This window comes from Simochromis diagramma, unplaced genomic scaffold, assembly GCF_900408965.1.
Source record: "Simochromis diagramma unplaced genomic scaffold, fSimDia1.1 OVJJ01000421.1, whole genome shotgun sequence".
In the NCBI taxonomy this organism is placed as follows: Eukaryota; Metazoa; Chordata; class Actinopteri; order Cichliformes; family Cichlidae; genus Simochromis; species Simochromis diagramma.
The window spans coordinates 11,458,763-11,485,678 of record NW_024387250.1 but is presented as its reverse complement, the minus strand read 5'-3'; the positions used below and the strand labels follow the sequence as shown (position 1 = coordinate 11,485,678).

The following is a 26,916-nucleotide window of genomic DNA, read 5'->3' as shown; positions in this document are numbered from 1 at the left end:
GCCCCCTGCCTCTCTCTCTTTTTCTCTCATCCTCTTGACTCCTTCCATCCTCCTCCTCTGCCTCCTCCAGCATGCCGCTCTCCTCTCTCCCCTCAGCTCCTCATTTTCATCTTAATCTGCGCTCGCTCCGTCCCCGCTCTCCCTCTCTCTCTCCAGCTCTCTCCCTACTCTCTGCTCCCCACTCCGCCACCTGTTAGTCTCCTTCTCCTCTTCACACCAGAATCCCCTCTTCTTCCGCTTTTTCTTTTATGAGGAGTTTCACACTTACGCTATCACTGAGGTAAGACACCGTATTTATTCTTTTATTCTGAAATGCAGATAGTTTGATTCTAAAGCCAAGGCTGGAAATGTTCATTTTTCCTCTTAAATTGCACCTGCACTTCTTCTCAGATGTTTGGTTTTAGGTTTTGTTGGCCACCTTCCACTGCCGTCATTGCATGCTCACTTTGTCTGTAAGGTTCATGTGCACGTCTGCTTCTTTTTAAGGTAAAAAACTAATGCATCACAAACCAGGCAGATCATTCTGCATACAGCAGTGAGGTGCAACATGTGGCATGTGTCTGCTCTTTCACTTTTCTTTCACACCTTCCTGTCACACTCTCACTCAAGTTTTCCCGTTTCTGGCTGCCTGAAAATAACTTGGCTCTTAATTTATAAGTGCCGACTGTCACGATGGTTAGCTGTAGATGATGCTGAGTACCAAGCTCTAATGAGCAGCTACACTCTGAAAGCACAGTACTATACCATCTGCCTGTCAGCCAGCAGCTTGTTATTTAAAGGTGAACGGAGCCTGCCGCAGGGGCCCCATTGTATGTAGGACACGGGGGAAAGTAGACGAAAACCAGCCGGGAGACAGAGAAATCCTCACGCACCTACATGTGGAATAAAGGTGTCTGTGAAAGACTAATGGAGAGATAATGAGAGATAAAGAGTGCAGGAGAAGAAAGGGGAGGTGAGAAGACAGAGGTTGAAGAAGAGAGCTCCCATGCCTGTGATATGACTCTAATTTAAAGTGAAGGAGCTAAAAGGGGAGGAGGGGAGATTGCATGTTGCGCAAAAATATTTCTGACCGCCAGACTGTGGCAGCGTCGCTCCCCCCCCTTTTGAAGCTGGAAACCTATGTAACCTCATGAACATAAGTACAAGGGGGCCGTGCATAAAATACTCTACTGTATGTGGTTGCATAACTAATAGATGTAGGGATAGTGTGTGTAGCTGCAGGGAACCAGTGGCACATTATCCTGCAGCATATAGGAATTATGCAAAGTAGTGCTTCAGCACATAAAAACCTGTAAAGTGTGACGCTGAAATCGGCACCTTATTATCTTGCGCGCGTGCAGCCAGACTTCTCAGCAACAAGATGACGAGGAAACGAGAAGATGAGAGAGATTCCAGCTGGCAGCGTGAGAGCGATCAGTCCTGAGCTCCCTGAGAGCTTCTGCTTCCCAGAGAGCTGCGAGCCACCGGGCCTCTAGGGTGTACGTGTGCTGCTGTTGATGCCTGTGGTGCTGGTGGTGCTGGTGGTGCTCAGGCTGCTCCAGCTTACGGCCACATCTGCCAAAAACAGGGGGTGGGGGGGACTGACTGCACACATTATATCAGCCAATACCCTCCAACAAGCTGCTGGGTGTGTGTGTGTGTAATTTTAGGGGGAATTAATAACTCATAGAACTATATTTACATGTGTGATTGCAGATGTGCATGCTGATATGGCACAGTGTGTGTGTGTGTGCTTTCCTGGCTTATTTTTTCTTATAAGAACTTCTGAATTAATCCATCAATAAATTTTAGTCAATCAACATCTCAGAGCTCACTGACTCGTTTTCACCTTCCTCTTAATATCAAGCAATCCACCTCTTAAGTTCATTTTCACCCGTGGGCGGCTTCTGTTTTGTTTATTTTATTGTCAGGCAGAAGTGATTTATTGCTTTGTTTTCTCTCTAAATGATTTAACTCTGACTCTGCGTGCAACAAGTCTAGGATATCTCTGCTCTGCTTAATTGAACAGTAAAACAGAGCGGCGGCGCTTTTCCGTGTTTTTCAGGATTTCTGATGTCATTAAATGTGCTCTTGTGGCACCAAAAACATGACAGCTGCTGGTTTATAAAAGGCAAGATGTCCATCATTTCCCATCCCAGAGCCAGAAGTCTGTCAAAGTCCTTTCAGTCAAATGAGTCAGGGAAGTTTGCAGCATGGCACACTGCGGCGTGCTTCAACAGTTTGTTTCAACGCCGGCCAAGAAAGAGCTGGATTATCTGTGGTGTATATTACCCGCTGTTGCACTCACAGCGGTGAGACCAGATTGTGTATGACGAGTGACCCTCGGTGCCCGCAATTCTACTCAAGGTCAACGGTCAGAGGCAACAAATTTAGAGCCACTGACAGCCAGGGGAGTTGTTGGTCATAATGATGGAGTCCTGATGAGAGAAGTGTCGGAAATGGATCTGTTTACTAGCTTTGACCCTCAAAACAGCCTGCAGCCATTAACCTAGCATAAAGAGTGGTAGCTGGAAAACAACTAGTCTGATTCTGTTCAAGTGTAAAGCAGGGTGTGGTTTTACCGGAAGGGTACAAAAATGTTCTGACTTTGTGGGGTTTTGGTGGCTACTTTCACACTGATTTCGACCTTTGGTTATAGTCGGCTAACCTTTTACTACAGTTCAAGTGTAACCGCCTGCTTGTTGTAGCTACATTTTTGCTCACCCGTGAGTGTCCTTTTCAAAATCTTGTCAACAATAAATACATGGTTAGTGACTCCGGTAATATGGACACAACAGGCTCGTCTAAAATTCAACATCCCCACTTCTCCGCCATGTTTGTTGGTGGCATGTGAAGTGATCCAGTGGAGCGTTTCTGTCACCGCCGTCTTGGTGATTTAGAACCAGATGTCACAAGCGAGAAGCAGATCTGGCTGTGAACCCACACACTCATCGGCTAACTACTTATCAAAAACACGTTTCAATGAGTACACTGTAGGTCAACTGTATTATCGATGCTATTGTGAGCTGCAGCCCCCTGGTGGGCTGTGGAGGCACTGCAGGTACATGTTTGGTAGGTATATAAATGTATTTATCCATCCATTTGCTTCCGCTTATCCTTTTTCAGGGGAGAACATGCAAACTCCACACAGAAAGACCCTGGCCTGATGGTGGAATTGAACTCAAGACCTTCTTCCTGTACGGCAACAGTGCTAACCACTGTGCCACCGTGCTGCCTTATGTATTTATTTATATAAAATGTGAATTAAAACTGTTAGTAGGTGGTGGTCAGTTTGTGATATTACTCATGACCTAAATATACTAGACTGATTGAAGTTTGTCTCCGAGTGGCATGTGGGTCGTACACAGACCTTAACACTAAGGTAGCATTAGCAATTTATAACCAACTGCCTGTGCTGTCTATGTTTTTTGCATAAAATTTTCAATACATCACTTTCTTTTGCATTTTTTTAGTAAAAAAATATAAGATTGGGTGATGGCCCATGAGATTTTCACTAAAATGTACAAACTGACTTAATGTTTCATTCGGAATAACCCCAAAATAATCAACTGAGCCCATAAACTTTTCAGCAAAGGGTATACACAGGTGGACACGGCGTGAGGGCCGTGTCCACAAAGATTTCTATACAACTAGATATCATTTTGCAACCACAGCTCCACTTTTCTGACCCAGAAGCTGCGTCCAATTTTTCATACTGTCTACAGTTCGTGACATGTAATTTCAGACCCTTTTAATAGTTCTCTGGTGAAACCATTTGAAAGCAGTAAGCTTATCGAATATACTGACCTTATCCAAGTCGTTTTCTATGTTACATAACTAGTAATTTCACAGAGAAAGGAGGGCTTCGTGGCAATGTGTCTATATTCAGTCGAGTCCTTTGAATTTGATAAAAAAAATCTGATGCAAGACCTTCACTAAAAATTAGTGTTATAGAAGACTGGCATCTGCTCTTTAGAAGGGATGAATGTAAAGAGGTGTACTCTCTGAATTAATAATTAAAATGCCTCTATTCTCATGTTTAACCTTAAAGAAACTCTGATGTTTTTATAGGCTATTAGAGGTAACCGGGAGAGATGAAGACAGTCTCACTTTTTACTTTTCATCCAATAAGACGTTGAAAATGAGCTTAAAATAAGAATTTATTGCATGAAAAATACTTAAACAGAACACCGAGCTTTCCCTGTCTGAATTCTCATTTTTATGTTTCTAAATCTCGCTGAACTCGGCGTGCACGGCAAACACGGAGTAAGTGCAAATATTAACTTCTTAGTTCCGATCGATTAGTGCAGAGAAAGCAGCGATGGGAGTCCAGGGGGGGATTTTCAGTTCACTGCAGAGGACAGAATGGCCCCTCAAGCCCTGCTGAGAAAACAAAAGCTATGAGATATTTGTCCACCCCCTCTTTTTTTTATTTTGGGAAAAGAGCAGACACATCAGCCTCGTGGTCAGCTCCACTCCTTGGAACCACAACACTATATAATCATCAGGAATCTTCTCTCCATCTTAGCCTGTAAAGATTTATGTAATTACCTTTGTGTCTGCAGAGCATTCTGAAAAGCTTTTTATAGATAAGATGCATGCTCAGACACTCTCACACACACTGCTGTTTCATCGAGGATGATTAGGATATGGAGGAGACCCCCGTTGTCCATTATCTTTTATCCTCTCTGATAGGGTTGGGTTCATTCAGATCTGCTTAATTGAAATGCAAATGTATGCACATCTTAAATGTAATGTCATCTTTTAAAACTGTTCCAGTTACACTAGAAAGATTTTCACCAGGAAAGCACTGTGAGGAAAAAACATCCCTAGATATGTTCTTGAAAATGAAAATCCTAGAGGAGCAGAGATTGTTTGTAATCAAACACCTCACTGAGCTCAGTGCTGAGGAAAAGAAAAGGCCCGTCTTCACTCTTTCTACACTGGTAAGCAATTCAAAATTGTGTGCATACACTAATGTGATATTCTCCTTTCCAGCCCTATGACTGTGCGAAAAGGAAAACGTTTGGGCATCACCATCCAGGAGCACATGGCCATCGATGTCTGCCCGGGCCCCATACGCCCCATTCGTCAAATCTCCGCCTACTTCCCTCGCCTCTCGCCCACTTCCTCCTTCTCCGAGCCACTCTCGCCCAATCAGGTGGCGGCGCCCACAACGCTCAGCCCTGGCAGCACAGGTCAAGCTGGAGGGCCCATGGGAGGAGGAGGGGGGAGCAGTGGCCTTTTGTCGCCACAGTTACCGGGAGCGGCGGGGGGAGGGGGCTCCCTGTCAGCCATGAGCAGCATGGACACCTCCATTGAGATCGACAGCTGTGACAGCGATGATAACAGTGAGTCACCTGGAAGTCTCATTGAAGCAACCTAATCTAAGAGCAAATAAAATTAAGTCAGCGCACATCTGGTTTACTGCGGATCATTTCACCGCTTGAAATATTGAAAGAACCTTGCACTGCAGCAAGTGCTCCATGCATAGTCTGCAAAAGGACTCCAACTTTATTGTAAGAAAAAAAAAAGCAACTTTCCTTATCAGATTACCTCAGAATATATCAAAGTTTATTAATCTGGCTTTTTAAAGCTACAGTTCCCCGGTGAATTCAGTAGTTTGAGACCACAACATGACCAAAATTATGCTGGACATCTGCAATGAACTTGCAATTTCATTGTCATGCAATCGCTCACAGTCAGTTGCCATCTTCAGGGCAACCTTTGTACATCAGGTTGGCTATAAAATAGCAATTTTGTTTGCAATTAACTGCAATAAATTGGCTAAATCGGTAAATTCACATAAACTACAAGCATTCAGAGTCCAGCCAGAACCTCAAAGATCTGAAATTCACAAATTCCTGCATTAATATTGAGGTACAGTCTGCAGGGCAATGATTTAATTGCTGAACGACATAGGTGCTTGACAACCTTGTTTTTATATAAGAAAGTAACCAGAACACAACTATTTGGCAGAGAGTCCCAAGGTTTTTAATCACCACGTTGCCTGGTGGAAGGCAGCCTTGCAGGCTGAGGGTGTTGCACAATAAACCTCTCACGAACCAGCTGGTCGCTGCAGCTACTTGTAGTAAGTCCATAAATGTTAAAAAATTCAATTCTGTCACCAAGAAACCTCTCAGTTTTCTTAGTTGCAAGGAGGCTGTGGTCTTATTTTTACTAAGAGCGCACAGAGCGATGTGCTTTTTGTTCTCCATCTTCAGGACCATGTAGTTTTAGATTAATATAAGCGTCTCATGTACAGTAAATGCAGTGGGATTCTCTGTGCAAGTCCCAATAAATTCCCCTTTACACCTTTCCTTGACCTATTGGGGTGGGAAGCAATTAAATACAAGGATAAAGGTTTAGAAAGCATCAAAAACAGGAACTAAAACAACACGAGAAAACCTTCAGAACAAAACAGAAAATACCAGAAACTACAAATACACAGAGTCATGAAAAGTAAGACTGTAAATCTAACAGGGACCTCGGAGACCACCAGAAGAAAAATACCACCAAGGATAAAAAAGGACAGATCGTTTAATAAACATGTACCAAGACTTGAGTATAAAGTTTTGTAGAAGTTTCCGGGTACTACATTAGAGGTCAACCTCTACACGGGAATAGCATTACAAAGGATGAATGAAAGACATGTCATTCAGTTTAAGAGTTGCTAGGAGATGGGTTTTTATGTGTTTTTGGGTAGAAGCAGTGTAGCCGCTTTAGCTTGTTTCCATGCTTTATGCTGAGGTCAGCCACCCAGCTGCTGTCTGCAGTACATGCACTGCAGTTTCAATCTTTCTCTATCAACTCCCAACAAGAAGGGAAATATTTTATGTATTCCTTTCAAACAAAGAAAAGATGTTTTCATAAAAGTCTGAGCGAATTCAATTTCTCCTTCTCATCTGCTGTTTGTGTTTCTCCCTGCCATCATTCTCCATCTGTTTTGCAGATAATAAAGTCATCAGCTCAAAAGCAATTACCAAAGTAAATGGCGCAGATTTGTGTGTGTGTGTGACTTTTTATTAACTGCCTTCCAGCCTCTTTGGGGACGCTAGAGTTTGACCTACTGTACGAGAAAGCCACCAGCTCCCTGCACTGCACAGTCCTCAGAGCAAAGGTAAATCCCGAACTCGGAAAACTCCATCAGAGCCACTGCAGCTGAACCAAGATACAACTCAACAGCATGTGTTTTTTGTTCTACTGATTAAAAAAAGAAGAAGAAGAAAGAACCCTTCAAGTCTTAGTCTGTTAGTCGTTTTAAATGTTGAACATTTGTACTGCGATCTTCTTTTTTACATGGCTTGTATCTTTTCTGAAAAGGGTCTAAAGCCGATGGATTTCAATGGTCTGGCCGATCCCTACGTCAAGCTGCATCTGCTGCCGGGCGCCTGCAAGGTCTGATTTTCTTATCAGAACAGAGTTTTTGTCCCTAAATGAAAGAGGCCTTCAGTATCGTGTCACAAGGACTCTGAAGTGCAGATTTAATTCATGCTGCATTTTTTAGCGTTATGCAATGAAAACTAAAGTGCAGACCAATAAATCGGCAATGAGGCAAAATGACCTTGTAGATTGTAGGAACTGAACTTGTTTTCCTCGCGGCGGTTGTTTTCCGTTTGTCTCTCCTCGACAAAGCCTGGCATTAAATTGATGTTTTCTTCTCTCTGCCCATCACTTACAGGCCAATAAACTGAAGACCAAGACTGTTCGCAACACGCTGAATCCCGTGTGGAACGAGACGCTCACCTACTGTGGAATCACCGAGGAAGACATGTACCGCAAAACACTCCGGTAAATGTTTGCTCTAGGAAAGGCTATTTCTGTCCTCTTCATGCCCTGCCTTTCTGTTTATCATTTCCCATCGCAAAGCTGACCCGTGCTTTACAAAGGATTTTCTTATCATCCGTCTCAATCACAGCTCCTGGTTTTATTTGCCTTTCTCCATTTTGCCATGTTGCTCCTCTCTGTTTCCATCTCCACTGAGATCCTCTTCACCTTTGTTCCTCCCCATCCTCACACTCTCCTGTCCACCAGGATCAGAAAAGATCTCCCCTCACTCGTTCTGAACCACTCCTTTCTCTTTGTCTCTCATTCAATCTGGCTCCTTGCTTTCTCTCTATCCAAGTTGCAGTGACAGATTGAGGTCAGACTGAGCTCCGCGGGGTGTTTTAATTTCATTGACCCCCCTCTAGAGGTGACGAAAGCTGCGAATTGTTTCTGCCTGTGACTAAAACTTTGCGGTGGCACACATGGGAGTGGGATTTGAATAGGATCGACGGATGATCTCTCCAGGGAAATTAGAGAATCTGGCAGTGTTAATTCAGCAGAGACATGTAAAGATCAGGAGATGGGAAGTTGAACTTAGGTAAACATGGAAACATGTCGCCATCGATCTGTGAAATACAGTGTCTTTAAAATTGACAAACTTCTGAGAGCACGAGATTCAAAGGATCGTTTCAAGCAGTCACTGTGGACACGTTTGGTGTCAGCTCCTAAGAATTTAAGAGTTTCTCATTTTTTCAAAACAAGCTAATGCTACAGTCACACTGGGGAAAACAGTATTCCAAGATGATGGCACAACCAAAATTGCTGTAAGTCTGTGCAATGAACCTCTGGTCTTGTTGGATTAGAAATATTTGAAGATAAAGACCAGGTCTGCAATCACTCGAACTCAGCTACCGTCTTTAGAGCAACTTTAGTGGAGCAAGATGGCAATGAACTGGCAATGAGATGCCATTGGTTTGCAACTGAATGGGGTCAAGTTGGCAATTACATGCGATCTGTTTGTGTAACTATAGAAGGTAAATGGTATAAATCAGCAAAAAGCCGTTGCCTCTGATATTCAGGGTCAAGCCAAAACCTCATAGGTCTGAAAGAGAAATTCCTCCACAAACAGTGACAAAGTTATTGCGGGGCAGCAACTTTAGTCTAAAAGCTAAAAAAATTAAATACATTAAAATAAAAATTTAATGCAGTCACTGGGCAACCACCAGTTTTTCTCAGTTGCTAGCCAACAACAGACTGTTCTCTCTGTTGAGGTCAGGAAAGCGATTCCGCTCCCTGAAGACCAACACAGAGAGACTGAGGAGGAGCTTCTTCCCGCAGGCGATACGGTCTCTCAATCACACCACCACACAGTACTGACCCACACATACAGTTCTTACACACACACTGGACTTTCTGGACATTGTTTTCACTTCATCACTTAAATCACTTTAAGCATATTTGCACTGCACAAGACATAATGTGGATTGCACAACACTGGACATTATATTCTTCATTTCCAGTTAATACTTGTACAGCTGCTGTTATTGTGTATATATTTTTTTATATTTCTTCATACATTCTTATATAGTTGTGTATTTTGTTGTACAGTTATTTTATTTTCAACTTTAATTTATATATTTTATCTTATTCTTTCCCAGTTAAATTTACCCTTCATTCTAATTTGTGTTGTACAGTTATTTCATTTTTAACCTTAATTTATATTTTATTCCTTCCTAGTTAAATTTACCCTTTTTAATTTTTCATATTTATTTCCTATCTTATTCATAGCCTTTTCCTTTTTTGTTTTCTTTAGGTCACGAGCAGTTGTCCAAGCATTTCACTACATATCGTACTGTGTATGACTGTGTACGTGACAAATAAAATTTGAATTTGAATTTGATTTTGAATTTGAATTTAGGAGATTTTTTTTTAACTCTAGTGTGACTGACCCATAATGTGACAAATGAAAGCTTTTAAAAGGGACAATAAGAAAAAGCAAAATCAACGTGCAGAAGAAGAAATCATCAGTATTTTATAAATTACTTAGCTACATAAACAGGAAAAAAGTATCAATGTCATTACGGTAGTTACATGGATAGCTACCAGAGTTAGCGTACTAAGTAGCTAGCGCCCATATCCTTTGTACCTGATGAGGTGATGGTCAGTGATCGCCCTCAAAGAAACAAACTGTGCTGCCCAGATCAATGTTTTCTCTTTTCTACAGTCTGGAAAAAAAATCATATATTTAGACCAACAATGAATTAAACAGTAAAATAATGATGGCTGACGCTCTTGGTGACTGACAACTGTCGCCATGCTGGAGAGCAGGATAGATACAATAGGCGGCTGAGAAGGGTTTGTTTTTAGTATAATACATATCGCCCTCTTATTTGCCTCCACTTCCTCACACACCACTTACAATATTCTCTGTTATAGCCGCCAGCATCAGGTGACACTAAGCTTTGCAGGTGTTGCCCTGCAACAAGCTGAGACTGCACAGCTTATCCTGTTATGATGATTTGAAATTGATGTAGCTGCTGTGACGTCACCTGTTGCTTTGTTAAGTCCTGTTTTTAAGCCACATGAGAATCTTGGTGTTTTGAAACTAGATTAGCCCAGCAAGGAGTTGATCTGACTGTGAAATCACACATCTCTCTGCACGATCTATCTTTCTGAAAGTTAGAGAAACAAAATTTACACCTTAGGCTTTTTTCCCACTCGAAATGAGCGACTGAGTCCATAACTCATCAGGAAAGTGTAAAAGGAAAAGTCAAGGGCCATTTGCCACAGATTTCTGCATGATCGTAACGTCACCTTATAACAAAGTTGCCATCAAATAGACCCAAGCCGGGTTTCTGTCGGTCTTGTACCTCTCTTTTATAACTTGTGTTGCTGTCGCAGCCAGATTGAAGACATGTATTTAGGATCGTGTCAGTTTTTACTGCCATTTTAATGACATATCAGCAGGAAACTCAGATTCACAGATTACACAGAGCAGGATGTTGCAACAGTGTTAAAAAACTGACCACTTCTCCTGCTAACTAGTGCTGATGTGAAGGTATTGTCTGATTGGGGACATCGATCATTCAGGAGCATATTGTAGGGAGTACCAGCACCAAAACACTGAACTTGAAAGGATGTGACTATGATGACGTTACTAGCAGCATGCAAAGTGACCAACAGGGTGGGTTTATTGAGAGAATTATGCCTCAGCAGGAAATATCTAACTACGCAGAAATGGGAAACTCATTTTAACCCTACGCTGTAACCTTCCACATAACCTGATGTGATGTAACTACACATCCGGTCAACGCATACCACAACAACTTAAATGCCGTGGATGGTTGCGGTGTTTCCGGTTACGACATCCCGCAGAAGTCTAAATCAAGCTCAACTGTTTTTGTAACCACAGGTATCGCCTCCTTGTGGTCATTTCAAATGAATGCGCTATCACACTCCGTGTGTAGGACCACAGCCCAAAAGCCACAAGTCAAAATTAAGGTTTTTTTTCTGAAGCTCAATTTGGTTTAAAAAAAGAAGAAGAAAAGTATGTGGAACTAAAAAATAAACATTTTGCTATTTTATCTTATTATTTATCAATGTTTGACTCAAAAAGTCACAGGTTTTGATAACGTTTTCTACGTTTTTAGCCGGAAATAGACAGCAGGCAGTCACAGTGAGACTTCATCTGTATATAAGGTGGTGATGGTATGTGTAGATCAGATTCACCCCCCTGCTTGGGTTCACATTATGGATGATGGCTGATGCGTCAGTAATTACGAGCTGTCACAATGACACTTAAATGTTTTTATTACTTGATGTCCTGTAAGTGAAGCCTTACATCCAGCTGGTATTATAATGGCTCCATCTTTCTTCCCTCTTTGACCCATCATTTTCTCACTTACCACTTCACCCTCGAGCTGTTTTACACCATCTTTCTCCCCTTAGCGCCAGCTGCTGCTCTCATCTGCGCTCATCCCCCCCCTCTCTTCATCATTAGTTTTGTCTTTTTGATACTCAATGTTTCAGATTGAGGAAACTTAAGTCACTAAACTAGATATTAACTCTCGGTATTTTAACAGATTATTGTCTTTTATTATCAGAAACTGAAGACAAACGTTACACCTGTGGTTATGAATTTAGTAAGAAGTCAAATGAAGCAGTAGATGGGGAGGCAGCATGTTTATATACCAATCTCTCCTGTGGCCGATCACTTTCTTGATTTTCTTCCTCCCATTGTATGTCTTTCATTCACATTTACATAAATTATAGAGAAAAAGTGCTGGGCTTCAGTTAGCTTGTAACATATCACTTCACATGTTCATTTAAATAGACTGGCCTGTTTTCATCACATCACTCAAATCCTCACAGACACAGCATCCCTGCATCTCCTTCACTCCACTCTCCCCACCCGCCCACTAGTTTATTTCAGGCACTATTATGGCAGGTGTAAAAGTTTGCCAGGCCCATAAATATGGATTGACGTAACCTAGCATGATGCACTTTCACATTATATAAATTCCTGCTGGAGGAAAATGGTAATTACTTCTAGTCTGAACACACACACTCACACACAGGCCTGATTTACATGTAGCGTCGGTCACTTTCTGACTCTGTTACTTTATTCAGGTCGTGTTTATGTCAGTGATTTCCCTTCCCTAAAATGACTCATGATATTGTGGTTGACTACAACACTCCATCACACACAAAAAGCACTCTCCCTCTGATTACGTTACATTTTCTGTCATATCAGGGTCATTGTAGGTCTAAAAAAATAAAAAGGGTGGTGGGGAGGCAGATCATGACTAAACAAAAAACTTTTATTTTTAGTAAAACTTTGAATTATCTCGGATATTATACAATACTATGCAAAACCCTTGACTCACCCCTCATTTCTTTATATTTTGCTCAGAAAATGAGAAATGGGTGCAGTGACTTGTTAAAACATGTGCAAGCATATGTAGAAATTCAATCTTGTAATAAATGCTGTCAGTCAGTATTTGGTGTGACCACCTTTAAGGACATTCAAAGCTCTTCTTTGGATGTTTCTGCCTTCTATTATATTCTCTGTCACGATGATCCCACACTGCTTCAGTAAGGTTGAGGTCCGGGCTCTAGGGAGGCCAATCCATGATTGATAGTGCGCTACTGTGCGGTTTCCTATCCAGGTATGCTTTTACCGTGCTGCAATGTGTTTGGGAGCATTGTCATGCTGAAAAATGAAGCTGTTCATGCTTTTCAGATGGTTCTTTTCTGCGTCCATCATTTTTGACAAGATGGCCAACACCACTGCCTGAAATGCAGTTTGAAATGCAGTCCAGCTTCCACATATTTTTTAAAGACGCCCTGACAGCATGTAGAGATATGCAAAGTTTTGGTCCAACTGCTTTCTGGCAATCGGTACAAAGTTTTTTGTTGGTACAAAAATATTTTCTTATCTGTCAAACAGCGTTCTCTTTGTGTTTCATAGATTCGAATAAAGAAATGGGGACACATGACGCATTCGTGACAGGCTTTTAGTGTCAAAACCCCTGAAAGTATTTTGTTACTAGCTTTGCTAAGTTGTCTGTTATGTGTAGACACAACACTGTTAAGTGGCTTAGCAAAAAAATAAATCCTCTAAAAATGACCAGGTACAAAAAAAAATACACTGGCTGCTTTTTCACACATTTTCAATGTCCAAAGAAAACCTTTGATAGACCTTCAGAAAGCGTGGAGAACTATTCTCAAGACCACTTTAAGAATTTTCAAGACATCCCGTCTCCTTGGAAGCAGAGTCTTAAGAAATGTGGTGTGGCTAAAAAAATTTTCACAGTGCTGTTCAGACCTGTAAAGATGCCTTCCATGTTGGTCCAAACACTGCCTATTGAAACAAGACTCTCCAATAAAGAAATCCTTGTGATTTTAGCCATTATCATCCAGACTTTGCAGAAATATTACTGTGAACTAATGCTCTTCAAAAGAAAACAATATACTCATTTATATGCTGAGCATCAGAAACAAAGAACAGCTGCAAAGGTATTATTTGCGCCAACATGTGGATGCGGCATTCCCTTTTTTCTTGTTCTTTCACCAGCATCTGTGGTGCGGTGACATTGTGACATTGATCCACCTGCAGAGTGATGCGATGTGTTTTCTTAAGCCTTTCCTTTAAAATGTGTAAAATTTCAGAATTATAGTTTTTCCCCTCGTAAATAGATTGTTTCACCCAGCTCTGTAATTGAATTTCATAGCTACAATGGCCCTATTATGCCACTGCAGTAACCAGCTACTCTTATTTTGATTCATGCTTTGTGCTCTGCCCATCGTTCTCTCCTCATTTCTCATTCTTTACCCCCCCCATCCCCTCCCTGTCTCTCACTCCCAGGGTGTCCGTGTGCGACGAAGACAAGCTGACACATAATGAGTTCATTGGGGAGTCTCGGGTGGCCCTGCGCCGTGTGAAGCCTGACCAGACCAAACACTTTAACATCTGTCTGGAGCATCCACCTCCTGTGAGAAGAACGGGGGGGGGGGGGGGGGAGAAAGACAGAACCTATAAAACTAGGAAAAAGGAAAATATAAGCGTATAAGGGAGATGAATGCTACAGTGGGGGGTACAGCAGTATTCATTGAGGCATCCTGTCTGACTCACAGCTGTGAGTAAAGATGGGGGGGTGCACAGAGAAAGAAGGGGATGAGGTGATGACAGAGGGTAACGCACACCGGTCAGCCACAACAATAAAACCATCTGTAATATTGTGTAGCAACCCTTCATGTGAGTCACAACGGCCTTGACCAGTTGGGTCTCGGACAGAGGACCTCTGGAGGCGTCCTGCGGTGTCTGCTACCGGCGGTGCATCCTGTGTGCTGCAGGATGTGACTCATGATTGTTCTGGCGCTGGATCATATGGGAGTCTGTGGGTTGGGCTGTCACTTTGGGCATTTTATTGTGTTACCCCAACTCATTCCTGGGCAGATTTGCAAAGTGACAGGATGTCCTGTTTGGGAGAGCAGCTGCCATCAGGGAGCGCCATTGTCAGGTGTGGATGGTGTGCAAGTTTCAAGTGAGTGATAGGTGTCAAAATAACTTCCATACGAATGCCAGGACCCAAAGTTTCCCAGCAGAAAACTGCACTGTACTGAGATAATAAACCGCATCAGTTCATCCGTCAGTGGTTTTAATGTTGTGCCTGATCGATTTATCAATTCACTTGGATGAATATCACACATCTAGGTCTCATCATATTTAAATAAAAAAAACAAGCAACATCTGTGCCATCTTTAGATTTATAAATCAATAACTGCATTTATAGAAATAAACTGTATTGCCAGTTTGTGAAAAATCCAATAACTTATTAAGCATTAATTCCATCCATTTTCTAAAAAGGCCCGTCTAGTTAAGGGTTGCAGAGCAGCTGAAGCCTATCCCAGCTGCCAGCGCATGGTGTGAAATGACCGAGCGCTATAAGGTATTGATTAGGGAGAAAGAAAAGAAAGATGCGCTAATGATTTAGAAAAATGACCTCGAAGTTTTCAAATGTTAATACTGAATGCTGATGGCAAATCTGCACCCATGTTTTTCATGTTTATGAAAAAAAAGTTACATTTAAAAACGTAAGACTCTAAACTCTTTCCACCTAGTTTTAAATCTGAATGACTGGGTTGGATAAAGCGCGGCTCTCAGTGGCTGTTGAAATTCATCCAACAAGTGTGGGAGAAGGTGAAGGTCAGGGCTCGGTGCCAGCCAGGCAACGTATTCCACAACAGACTGGGCAGCCCATTTATTTTAGAGCTCACTTTGTGCATAGGAACACAGAAAAAAGGCCTCTCCCAAACAGTAGTAGATAACAACATCGTCTAAAGTATTATTGCGCAGCATCATTCAGTATGATAGTATCACCAGCCTGCATGTAACTAGTAAAAACTTCAGCTTTAAGATGTGCTGAAGATTCACACGGTCAATGTCACCGTGTTTCCTTTGGCTTAGTTTAACAGTACAGTGACAATACTGATCCATACTGGCTGAAAATAAATCAATAAATCAGGTTGTGGCACAGCAGCTGTAAGTTCATCAATTATTTACATTTTCTGACTTGTCGTAATGATCTTATCTAGCAAACTTGAACGCTTTGTCCACAAACAGAACAGCATTAATGAGCTGCTGTGCTCGGAAAAATCATTGGAAATAAAACCACTGCGCTCGGGATTCATCCAGGAGCATCAGAGCACTCGCTACATCGATCGGATAATTTTCTCACAATATTCTTATGCTTCAATACATCAACCGTATTAGAGCGAATTTTCAGTTTTCCTGCTTAAATTGACAAATACTGCCCGACTGAACAGACATTCAAATTGTATCTTTTATTGTAATGAAATAAAAGACACAGCAGCAGTCAGCATAATAATAACTACTTATCTACAGCTTACTGTATAACTTATATTTTACTTCAATAACAAAAGAGTTCTTTAAAAACTAGTAATTTGAATGTTACTTATTACCAAAACCTCTGGAAATTGATGATTTCGCTATGTGAAGTCTGAGATGATTTGTGCCTCCTTGGAATTACAAATACTTGATAAAGAAAGAAGTGGATTTGATTTCCACTCCCATGAGCCACAAATAGCTTTTCATGTAGGTTAAATGTCAACTGGGTCACATGTGGGGGGGAAAGAAAAAAAAAGCTGCAAACACTGGGAGAATAAAAGGTGAGGAGAAAGAGCAGGAGAAGAGGGGGGGCGGAGAATTGTCAATAGACAGCAAGAGCAAGCCAGAGAGATGAGAAACAAATGGATTAAAAAATAAAAGTGGGGGGCGGGGGTGTGCACAGGGGTCGGGGGCAGAGGTGTTAAAAGAGGTTGCGAGGGCGCTGGGTTTTGTTCTTTCTGAGCTGGGGAAGGCTGCTGGTATTGGACTGGCCCTCTGAGGCCGGTGCCCACTCTGCGATCAAACGCTAAAGCCTTTCTGTCATCCCGCGAACAGACGCTGTGTCAGGAATGTAATTTTCAAAGTGGCTCCCCTCTCCGCTCGATGCAGCCGTCCCTTTCTCTTTGCTCCCCCAACCTGCCTGCTTTTCAGGCATCTCCACCTCAATATTTACCTCTCTTCTTTTTTCTGCTCGACTCCAGCTGCCTTCACCAACTGCGATGAGCACAGCCCTGAGAGGAATCTCCTGCTACCTGCGAGAGGTGAACACCCCGAGTCCTCTGTCTGTTCTGTTCAACATGACCCTCCTCCTGTCTGTCCCCTCAGTCCATTTTTCATCCTGTCTTAAAGAACAACACCCATTTTATTGTCTTCCACTTCCAAAACAGAGTGAAGTGACCTCCTGATACTTTTGCATTTTTAGTGTTAAACTAGAAACAGGGTAGTGATACATTTTTAAAAAAAACCTCTATAAAGTTAGTGATCTATATTTATCTGTAGTTAGCTAGAGCAGAAGTACAACATGTGCTTAATACTTATTTACTTTTCTATCCAATTTATCAGTATAAAAAATATTATCTTTGAAAATAATTACACAACAAAGCAAACAAAGCTGTCGGAGTGGAAATAATTGAGCAGCGCTATGTTATTTCGAATCCAATCAAAATTTCATTTGTAAGCTGAAGAATGATTCTTTTTTATTTGTTCTTTTAAAAGCTGCATAAACTAAACTAACATGCACACATTAACTTTTACCCCTTAAGCCCTAAGCTGTTTTTTAAATGACCAGGAAAAAAAAAAGCATTATCCCTAAATTTAGTCAGTCAGTGACAGCTGCAACACCGAAAGGCCAAAATGAGCAGCTCCTGGCTAAATAGATTTGATTCGCGTGGGGGAATTTTGAAATGCAGCATGCCTCCTTGTCCCCACCAGACAGAGGGGTGGGGGAGTGCAGGAACGCTGACAATTCTTCCTAATCAAGTCTGTAAATTAGAGAGGAACACAACCGTGTAACAAGCCGTTAAATGTCGAGTTTACCGAATCCGTCCTGAAAATTCTCACTTAAACTCTTACAGCAGCAGAAATGAAGCGGAACAAATGCTTCCTCCGAGCGGCCTCTTCATCCGATCTGTTTGTGTGTTTGACAACCCTCAAAAAGTGAAAACAGCTACATCGCAGATATGAGACGCAGAATCCCAGCTGTGCAGGAAAAGAGTCGAGCTATGACGCAATCGAGAGCAGCCAAACTTTATGTTTCCAGTATTTCTTATCCTCACAGTCTGCAAATATCTCTCAATTATAGGTGTGTGGACATTTGGACAGTTGCACTGGTGTTACAGTTTCCTGTAAGTCAGGAAGAACAAGGTTTAGGGTAGTCTTCTGAGCAGGAGTGAAAAATTGCTACAGGAATGACGTTTCTGTAAATGAAAGTCTCAATGAATGAATCAATGAAAGAATCAGTAAAAACTTCCTGCTGATTGCTGGAAACTTGGAACCTGACCGGATTATGTGTTCAGCACAGCTACCACAGTGATTCAGCCAGGAAAAAGAGCCACTTAAACCCATTAACCTCGCTTGGTAGAACACCACTGCGGTTTCCCCCCTAAGTGGGATCTGTGCAACTTGTTTGTCGTCACTCGCTCTTTACCTTTACTGTTGGATTAGTTTAGATTCCAAAACTACTTGGTAAGAGTTTGAAAAGGACTTTGGGGGTTAAAGCGGTTCTATTCACAACACTCACCCCAAACACTGAAAAACTACACTTAGGAGTATCAAGTGTATTTAAATCAAATGATAAAGGAATCCTAAATAAACGTCTTTGTGTGCTGCTCTGGGTTTGCTACCTTTTCCCCTTCTTGCAAGTAAACTTAGGCCAATATCATGCACTGACTACACTCTGGCTAAAATACATTGTTTAATTACTAAACACACGATGATGTGCTAAAGTAGACGCCACAGGCTACTGGTAATACAATACTGCTTTAAAGTGGACTTTATGCTCATCCCTGGATGTAGCTTTCCTATTTAAGCAGGCACACCTAAAGACCTCATTGACTTTCATCTAACACTTGAGCTCATCTAAAGAGCTTAGATACAAACTTCAGGAGCGCTCTCAGTCCAACGGCAAAGACCCGTCCTGGGCAAAGTGAAACATCAGCCTCTAAGTCATTTTACTTGGTCGCTCCCGGCTTTTGTATTTTCTATGTACAACATCAAATAGTTACCAAAGCGTTTGACAAGAAGCAGAACAACAGAATAGATTCAAAGTGACAGATGAAAGAAAGAAAGAAAGCAACGACCGAGGGTGAAGAAAAGGAAGACGGCGTTCTCACGGGCCCGTGACTCACCCTCATGGCCAGCAGCAGCAGTACATGTACGGTATTTATAGGAAAGAAGCATTTGCTATTTTGGATTTGCATCGCTGTAGGTGCATTGATTTTCAAAAGCTGTCTTTGTTGGTGCACCACAGATCTACCATTACTGTATCTCCACTAAACGTCTCCTGTAATATATCTCCATCTCTCATTAAATCTTATCTTCAGGCAAGAGGTGGACACAGCAAAGGAGATCAATATGTCACACATACTGATCTCCTTCGAGATCCGCCCTCCTTTTTGTAAAATAGTTTCAACAGCTTCGCCCCTTCTTGTCACCACGCTGCCTTTCCTGTCTCCCATGTTTTGTGTCTCTCTCTGGGACCAACAAGCACTCTGCCATCTGTCGTCAGCAATCAGGGCACTTAAAAAAACTTGTAATTAGTGAGGATAATTTGCACCGGGTACCTGGTAAGGAAACAGCTCGGACCTTCACAGATCGATAGAGAGCAGCTCATTAGGGAGGTGGAAATCAACATACATCAAGTGTGGAGCCAGCTTCTCGCAGGGCGACAGACAAATGGGAAGGAAATAAATTTGTGGGCGGGTTTGAAAGATGTGAGAACAGGCGGACTAATTGAACAGCCTTGAATGTGGTGAGAAACACAAGCTGGCCATTAAGAGAGAAGGAGAACTAGCTATACTATACTCCAAAACTGAGCCTGATTTTGTGATCATACATCAGTCATGGATATCAAATCAATACACGAGCGTTCATTTGAATCATGTTTCAGTGAGTCTGCACTGTTAGCTTTGCTTAGAACCAAGGCAGGAAACAGCTTCAAGGTAGGAAAAATCACTAATGAACCTTTACAGTCCATCACTCCAGTCCTAACACTCCTTAGAGCTTTGTTTAGCTCTCCACTCACTCCTGAGGGAAAATCTGGCTCCTTTGCTTCCAAACACACCACTCTGTTCACCAGTTTGCCGCTGACTGTCTGTCTGTATGTCATTTAGTGCTGCAGGGAGCATGCATCGAGCTTATCGGGGCTGTTTCATTGTAAACAGCTGCTTTCTGTGGCTAGAAATAACGGTGATGAAAACAAAAGGGAGAAAAAAAACCAATAAAGTCGTGGGGCCACTAAAACAATCAATAAGCCACAAGTTAGTGAAAGGCTCAGCAGGGCCGGAGTCAGCTGCTAATTCTTACACTGCACATTTAAAATCACACATAATGCAAAAAGCAGAACAAAACAAAAAAAACACTCATTGATTGCAGCAGATTTGAAGGTCGTGGAACAAAACTGCTGCCTCATTTTCATTATTGACCCTGAAGCTTAGGCCGAGTCACTAATGTGTGAACTACAAAGGCCGCTCGTTTGGCGTTTCTATGTTTTTAATTGTTTCTGTCCGTCGTCTCTCTTTCAGTGGGAGACGGAGCAGCAGAGAAGTCTAGAGGAGAGAGGACGCTTGCTGCTCTGCCTCCAGTTCCTCCCGCCATCCACCGATGGCGACTTGAAGGGCGAGGCCAAGGAGAGAGCTCGTGGCGGACTGTGTGTGGGCGTCAAGCGCTGCGCCCATCTGGCAGCCATGGACGTCAACGGTTTCTCCGACCCCTACGTTAAAACGTAAGCACGCCATCAAGTCATGAATTTCATGAAGAGCCAAAATACTTTAGACCAAGCCTCCATGTCCTTGAACCGCCCCTGAAACGCTATTCCTATTTCTCGATGGTCCAACCCACAGCAGCGACAAAGCCTCAGCAGTTTGCTTAAGTAACCCCTTAGATTTTAAGAGATCTCCACACACAAGGAGAACAGCAGGGATGTGGCAACCAGAAACCAGAGAATACCAGAAAAACTGAGCGCTTCGTAGCAAAGATTGTGAAGTGGGCGCATACCTGCTTAGAGGCGAGGAACCAATGGGGCCGGGTACAGTATTCACTACTTTTCAGCATACCAACCAAATGGTGCTGGCTGCTACTGACTGTACACTTTTATTCTCTATCGCATATATCTGAAAATCCAAGGTGACTTCCTCATCAAGTTATCACTTAAGACTTTAATAAAACTTAATGTGTGAACGTTACGTTGAGATCACTGAAATTAGAACTCGTCAAAGGTTTGTGTTGCGAGTTTGCTCAGACAACAAATATTTTAAATGCAAAATCCAAAGGTGGTCATAGCAACACATCTAATCTGTGTGAAACACCTGGTCAAACACAAAGGTTTTATTCCGTATGGTGTGTATAATGTATGAAATAAATAACAAAATGCTTAAATATAGAAGCAGAAACTTATTTTTTAAGAGAATAATTATATGATGAAGTTGGCAATTTATTATTTCACCATGCGAAAGTACACACATACACACAAAAACTGTACAGTACAAATTTCCAGGTATCTGTTCGAATATGAAAAGGTACCTAATCCTAGCGACTCTCAGTGGGAGCAAAAGATCCACTCGTGACATGGTATCTTTTATGATATTTGAATATTACTCGTGTTCACTAGCGACTTTCAGACAAACAAAAGCTGAGGCATAAACCTTTGATGTTTGCCTGGAATACTGTGATATTGGTGCAGGAGGTGATAATCACCAAAACATAAACACCTCTAACCTATCATTTTAAAAGAGATATAGTAAGCGTATTGATTTCCTTGGTCAATAATATGAATTGCACTCGACTGGATTCAAATCTTGGCTGTCACTCTAAATGTACCTGCAGGCTAATCAATTAACCTCAGATCACTGGCCCTCATAGTAACTCATATTAGAAATACACACACACACACATCTGTACTTACTGCAGGTGGTTGTGATGTCATACGTTATCAGCTTTACTAAAACAAATTGTCATCTCTTTAGCTACCTGTCTGTGATATTTAAGGACTTTATTTCTAATTATCAAGTCTTTAAATTTATTTTTAATAATGCATACATTTAATTTAAAAAATATGTATAAACATACTATTATTATCACACAACTATGCTCACACACACATTCTGATACATGAACACGTGACGCAGATCAGACTGATGGACTCACATGTCACGATCCTCGTTTCAGGACAATCTTCGTCTCCCTCCTTCAACACCTTAATACCTCAGGTTGGCTCTTGGCTCATACAGACCCTATAAATCACCTTTTGTTGCCACTCACGAGTGATCGATGGCTCGAGTTAACCTCACATCAGGTAACGATGAGGGATGAGTGCAGCTTTTCACACAAATAGAGGCCACTGGGAAATGTGTCACTCATTCATCACGATGACTATGAGACAACTATGAGACTGTATGGGTATTGACAGGCTTGAAACTGACTGAAAGGCAGTGACATGATCTAATGTTATGGGTGCGTTGGATCATGAGGAGGTCCAGGATTAGAAAAAAAAAACAGATGTGGGTGCTATTGTTGTCAGAGAGGTCCTCTGGAGATTCATTACTCACTGACGAAGACTGCGTGTGTCACTGTGTGTCTGTTTGTGTCTGTATCTGTTTTGAATGATGCAAACTGACATAAAGTGGACAAATGAGCTTTAAAAATCGCCCCTCGTCTCGTGTCAGTGTTTTCCTGAGTGCTGTTCTGGCTTTGAGGCTGTTTCTCCAATAAGTAAAACACTCCACAACCTCCCATCTCACACGCTCACACACACACGCGGACGCGCACAAACGCAGAAATGCCAGCACGCTCGCCTCACCTCACGCACACACTAATCTCCCTTCTCTTTTCCCGTTATGCTTCAAACTCCGGTTTTCTCTCTCTCCCTCTTTACATGCACCAAACCTACGCATGCATCCCTCACACATCCACAGGAACACATCACGCATCTTGTTTCATTTTGGATGCGTGCTCACATCTTTGCCCTTTGGCGGGAGCATCTTCCCAGATGCTTTGTTGTGTCTGAGAGTGTGTGGGAACATACGCTCGAGCCCGAGCTGTGGGTGGTGGGTGGAAAGCAAATGTGAATAGAGATTTTTGCCACGCTGCTTCCAGCTGGCTTAAAAATATCCCGAGAATTTAATGACAGCTCGCAAAGGGAGGCTGTGAATTTACAATCTGTGCTGTGCTGGTGAAGGACATACTGATCAAACCCCTCTGTGGGTTTAACAAATAATACATGAAACCTTCAGGGGATCGATGGGGGACTTGGATTAGAGAAGACTGATATCACTGTCTGTTCAATATGAAGCTACAGCTACCAGCTGGCGAGATTAGTGCAAAAAATAATAATCAGCTGATCTAATGCTTAGTAGCGCTTCAATATAGTGTATTCATTTAGAATAAAGAATGAAGTAAGAGTAACACAGCAATCACTGACTCTTTCCTCTTCCTCAACAGTTATAGAAAAATCATGATTTCCTCCTCTGACCTTTACAGCCGTGACTGTTATTCTTTCTTCCACTGCTTTGACATATGAACAGTAATGAATCGTATACACGACGGTAAAATATTCTTCTGTCACAGGTACCTGAAGCCAGACGTTCACAAGAAATCCAAGCACAAAACAGCGGTCATTAAAAAGACTCTCAACCCGGAGTTTAATGAGGTACGCATCATCCACTTCAGTAATAACTGAAAGCGAAGGCGCAGCTCATTTAGAAGCTTTAAATGTGTCCTCCAACCAGTTAGCTGCATTAAAAGTTTTCTGAGACTCGAGATCTTCTGACTGTTCACTCTGTCTTTACTCAGGAGTTTTTCTATGAGATCTCCTTCTCAGAATTAGCGACCAAGACGCTGGAGGTCACCGTGTGGGACTATGATTTAGGAAAATCCAATGACTTCATAGGTAAGTTCATGCCACGAGTGAGGCTACAGGTCATTTTTAGATGTTTAGCCTAAGATTCTCGCATTTGATTATATTTACTTCCACTTTTAAATCTCTTTTAAGGTAAAAAGTTTGAATTCTTCATTGGCATTTTTCTACATTTTTATTTTGCAAATCACATGAAGATGTCCGTCCATCCATCCATGTTCTGCTGTTTTTCTGGGCAACAGTCTAAGCAGCGATGCCCAGACAGTGTTCCCAGTTACGTCCACCAGCTCTATGGGGGACAATGGGGCCAGCTGAGAGGTGTAATGTCCTGGGTCTACCCCGGGACATCCTTTCTGTAGGACATGCCCGAAACACATCATCTAGGTGGCTTCCAGGAGGGATCCTGGTCAGATGCCTGAACCACCTCAACTGGCTCCTTTTAATATGGAGGAGCAGCGGCTCTACTCTGAGCCCCTTCCAAATAACCGAGATCCTCACCCTGTCCCTAAAAGAGAGTCCAGACACGTGTAGGAGGAAGCTAATTTCTGCCACTTGTATCTGCAATCTTATTCTTTCGGTCACTACACAAAGCCTGTGATCGCAGGTGATGTTAGGAACGTGGATCGAGCGGTTCACCGACAGCTTTGCTTTCACACTCAGCTCTCGCTGACCCAGAGTGGGCACTCCACCTATTTCCAGCTGAGGACCTTGACCTCAGACTCTGATGTGCTAACATCATGGGTAAAAGCAGAGATGAGATCCTGACACCAGCAAACCAAACGTCTTTTGTGGATAACAGTTCTGAACAGAAACAGTGACAAACATGCCCTAGTTCAAGACTTTCACTGAGGGTGTGAAAATGTTGCATAAAAATACAGTTTGTGGTATTTTTCTGAAGCAGATGGGCAGTCAGGTTGTGGGCATATGTTCCTCAAATTGGAACAATGGCATTTGTTAAGGATTATTTTCATATGGAAATGGATACACACTTTCCAAGCTCATGAATCAAACTAACTACATCTCCCGACCTGAAATAATACGCACTCTAGGTGCTTCAACACATTTGAAAAACAAGATAGGGATTAGATCTAAAACTGGAGAGCCATTCACAATGGGCTGTTTGCAGGGGAGCTTGACTCAGCCGTGTTCATTTTTCCCCTTTTTTACTTAGAAACCAATCCGGCTTGAAGTCTTTCTGCTTTTTCGGTTATTGTTCGTTATGCAAATGTCTTTTATTGCGGGTGTATTTTGGACAATGCTGTTTTTTTCCAACCCATTACCTAAGCTTTAAAAAAAAAAAAGAAAAGAGAAAGAAAGAAAAAACATTACTGACGTTTTAATTTTTCAGCACAATTAATGGCCAATCTGAACACACTTCATTAGACAAAGGTAAAAAACATGTACAGGTCTAATTAGTACCTGATCAGAATATTAAAAAAAACATTAAAAGCCTGGAACATGAGGTTTCATTGTTGATCCTCTGTGTTTTAGACGTCTATTATAAATAAAATGGAATACAAAACAATACAAGACATATTCAGAAGCTGTGTGCTGGAGCTTGCTGTGCCTGCTCTTCTTGACCTCTGACTGTCTGCTCTGTTTCTGCTTTTGTAAGGGGGGGTATCCTTAGGGTGTCATTCACAGGGAGACACTCTGCAGCACTGGATAGACTGTCTGAAGAACAAGGGCAAGAAAGTGGAGCGCTGGCACACACTGACCAACGAGCTGCCCGGATCCACGCTGCAGGAATGAACCCGAGCTTCCTCCCCTATAACTGACACCAGAGGGACCGCCTGAAGACCCGGGATGAAGGACGTCTCATCGCATGTTTTAAGGATTGTTCTGCATGACTGTGACGGATCCATTTCCTCCTTTGTGTCATAATTCAAAACATCATGCCCAGATAGGTGGGATGGGGTGGGGGGAGGGTTGTCCACAATCACAGATCAATACTCTAATCTCGGATCTAAACAATCTCAACACAAAGCTGAAACCATTTTCTTCACAGTGCTGGCAAGCATTCACATCCTTTCAGTGCTTTAAGATCGGTCTAAATGCTCCTCGTGGACAGAGCCCACTCACGAAGAATAATTGCGCCGGGACGTTTGACGAGGGGAAATGTTTAATTATTCTCTCGCGCAGTCCCGCATGTCAGGTTTGCTTGCTCTTATTAAATTCATGACATTAAAACTCCGCGGTCATGCCCATCTGTCTCAAAGCGCACATACCTCTCCGTGCAATAATGATTGCCTAATGCTTCCGAAGATATTTCCAAGTGGTCTTAATACTGGCGGATGTTTTTTTTCTCTGATCGTCACTGGATTGACAGCACGAGCTGATAAGAAAACTGGTTCTTCCACGTCGATGGTTCGTGTGTGATCTACTTGCATGTTCGGTGTTGGTGGAGCAAACTTAAAAAAAGAAAAAAGAAAAAAAAAAGGTTGGAAATGTTCATCAACGTGTTGTTCCCTAGAAGAAACTGTATTTTATTTAACGGTAATGGCTCTTTAATGTTGTTCGCAGTTGTTTGACGTGTCAGCTCTGATATCGGTGTCGGTCGGTTTTGCTTCACGTTCCCTACTTTGTAAGGCCAACGTCAGTAACGGGAGTTTCACAGCAGCAGAGCGTTTTACGGCGAACCATGCATGACTGTACTCTGACACAGTAAATAAAGTCACATGCCTTTGTTTCATATACAAATTGTAAATATGAACCGCTGTAGAGCGCTGTGTTTTATGGTGACTCCATGGCTGCTGCTTTACTGTCGACTGCTTTCAGCTGCAGGTTTTCTCTGTGTGGTGAACAGGCATGCTCACAATGCCATTGGTGTTAATATGTAAATATATGTGCGCTGTTTCACTTGTTTGGGATGTTTGTCTTTTGCAAAGCTTGCATGGTTGTTTTTATCTTTGTTTTGGTCCACAGTGGACTCCTTCAATCAAACAGCCTGGTAGGAAGCCAGTAAAGCTAATACTGCCACCTGGTGTTGTTGAACTGTAAGTGCAGCCTCTTCTCTGACTACAGAGAGCAGAAGTGATCCATCAAATGTGTAAGGTGAAAGGAAACCAACACACACACACACACCAACTTTCTGCTCCAGTAAACAATAACTGCAGCAATTAAAACATAAATTGAATCTTTACAAAATGTAATAAATACAACTGCAATTAAAAAAAATGTTGCTGGGATG

At 42.2% G+C, this 26,916-nt stretch overlaps 1 protein-coding gene across 1 annotated transcript; it reads left to right on the top strand.

Annotated features, from left to right (window-relative positions):
* On the top strand, window positions 1–26,585 carry LOC120714977 (double C2-like domain-containing protein alpha). The gene is made up of 11 exons (XM_040001676.1): window positions 1–280; window positions 4,978–5,330; window positions 7,020–7,099; window positions 7,303–7,377; window positions 7,661–7,770; window positions 14,114–14,240; window positions 16,858–16,917; window positions 20,398–20,597; window positions 23,438–23,519; window positions 23,663–23,759; window positions 25,342–26,585. The coding sequence occupies exons 1-11, from the start codon at window positions 249–251 to the stop codon at window positions 25,476–25,478; spliced, it is 1,353 nt and encodes a 450-aa protein (XP_039857610.1). The 5' UTR covers window positions 1–248; the 3' UTR covers window positions 25,479–26,585.
* Window positions 26,586–26,916: the final 331 nt, after the last annotated feature.

What these genes read in the sequence shown, in the direction of transcription:
- LOC120714977 (XM_040001676.1), top strand. Translation starts at nt 249, where the DNA reads ATGAGGAGTTTCACACTTACGCTATCACTGAG. An exon ending in TGCTGCCGGGCGCCTGCAAG is followed by an intron (nt 7,378 to 7,660) that starts GTCTGATTTTCT and finishes CATCACTTACAG; the next exon opens with GCCAATAAACTGAAGACCAA. An exon ending in AAAATCCAATGACTTCATAG is followed by an intron (nt 23,760 to 25,341) that starts GTAAGTTCATGC and finishes TGCTTTTGTAAG; the next exon opens with GGGGGGTATCCTTAGGGTGT.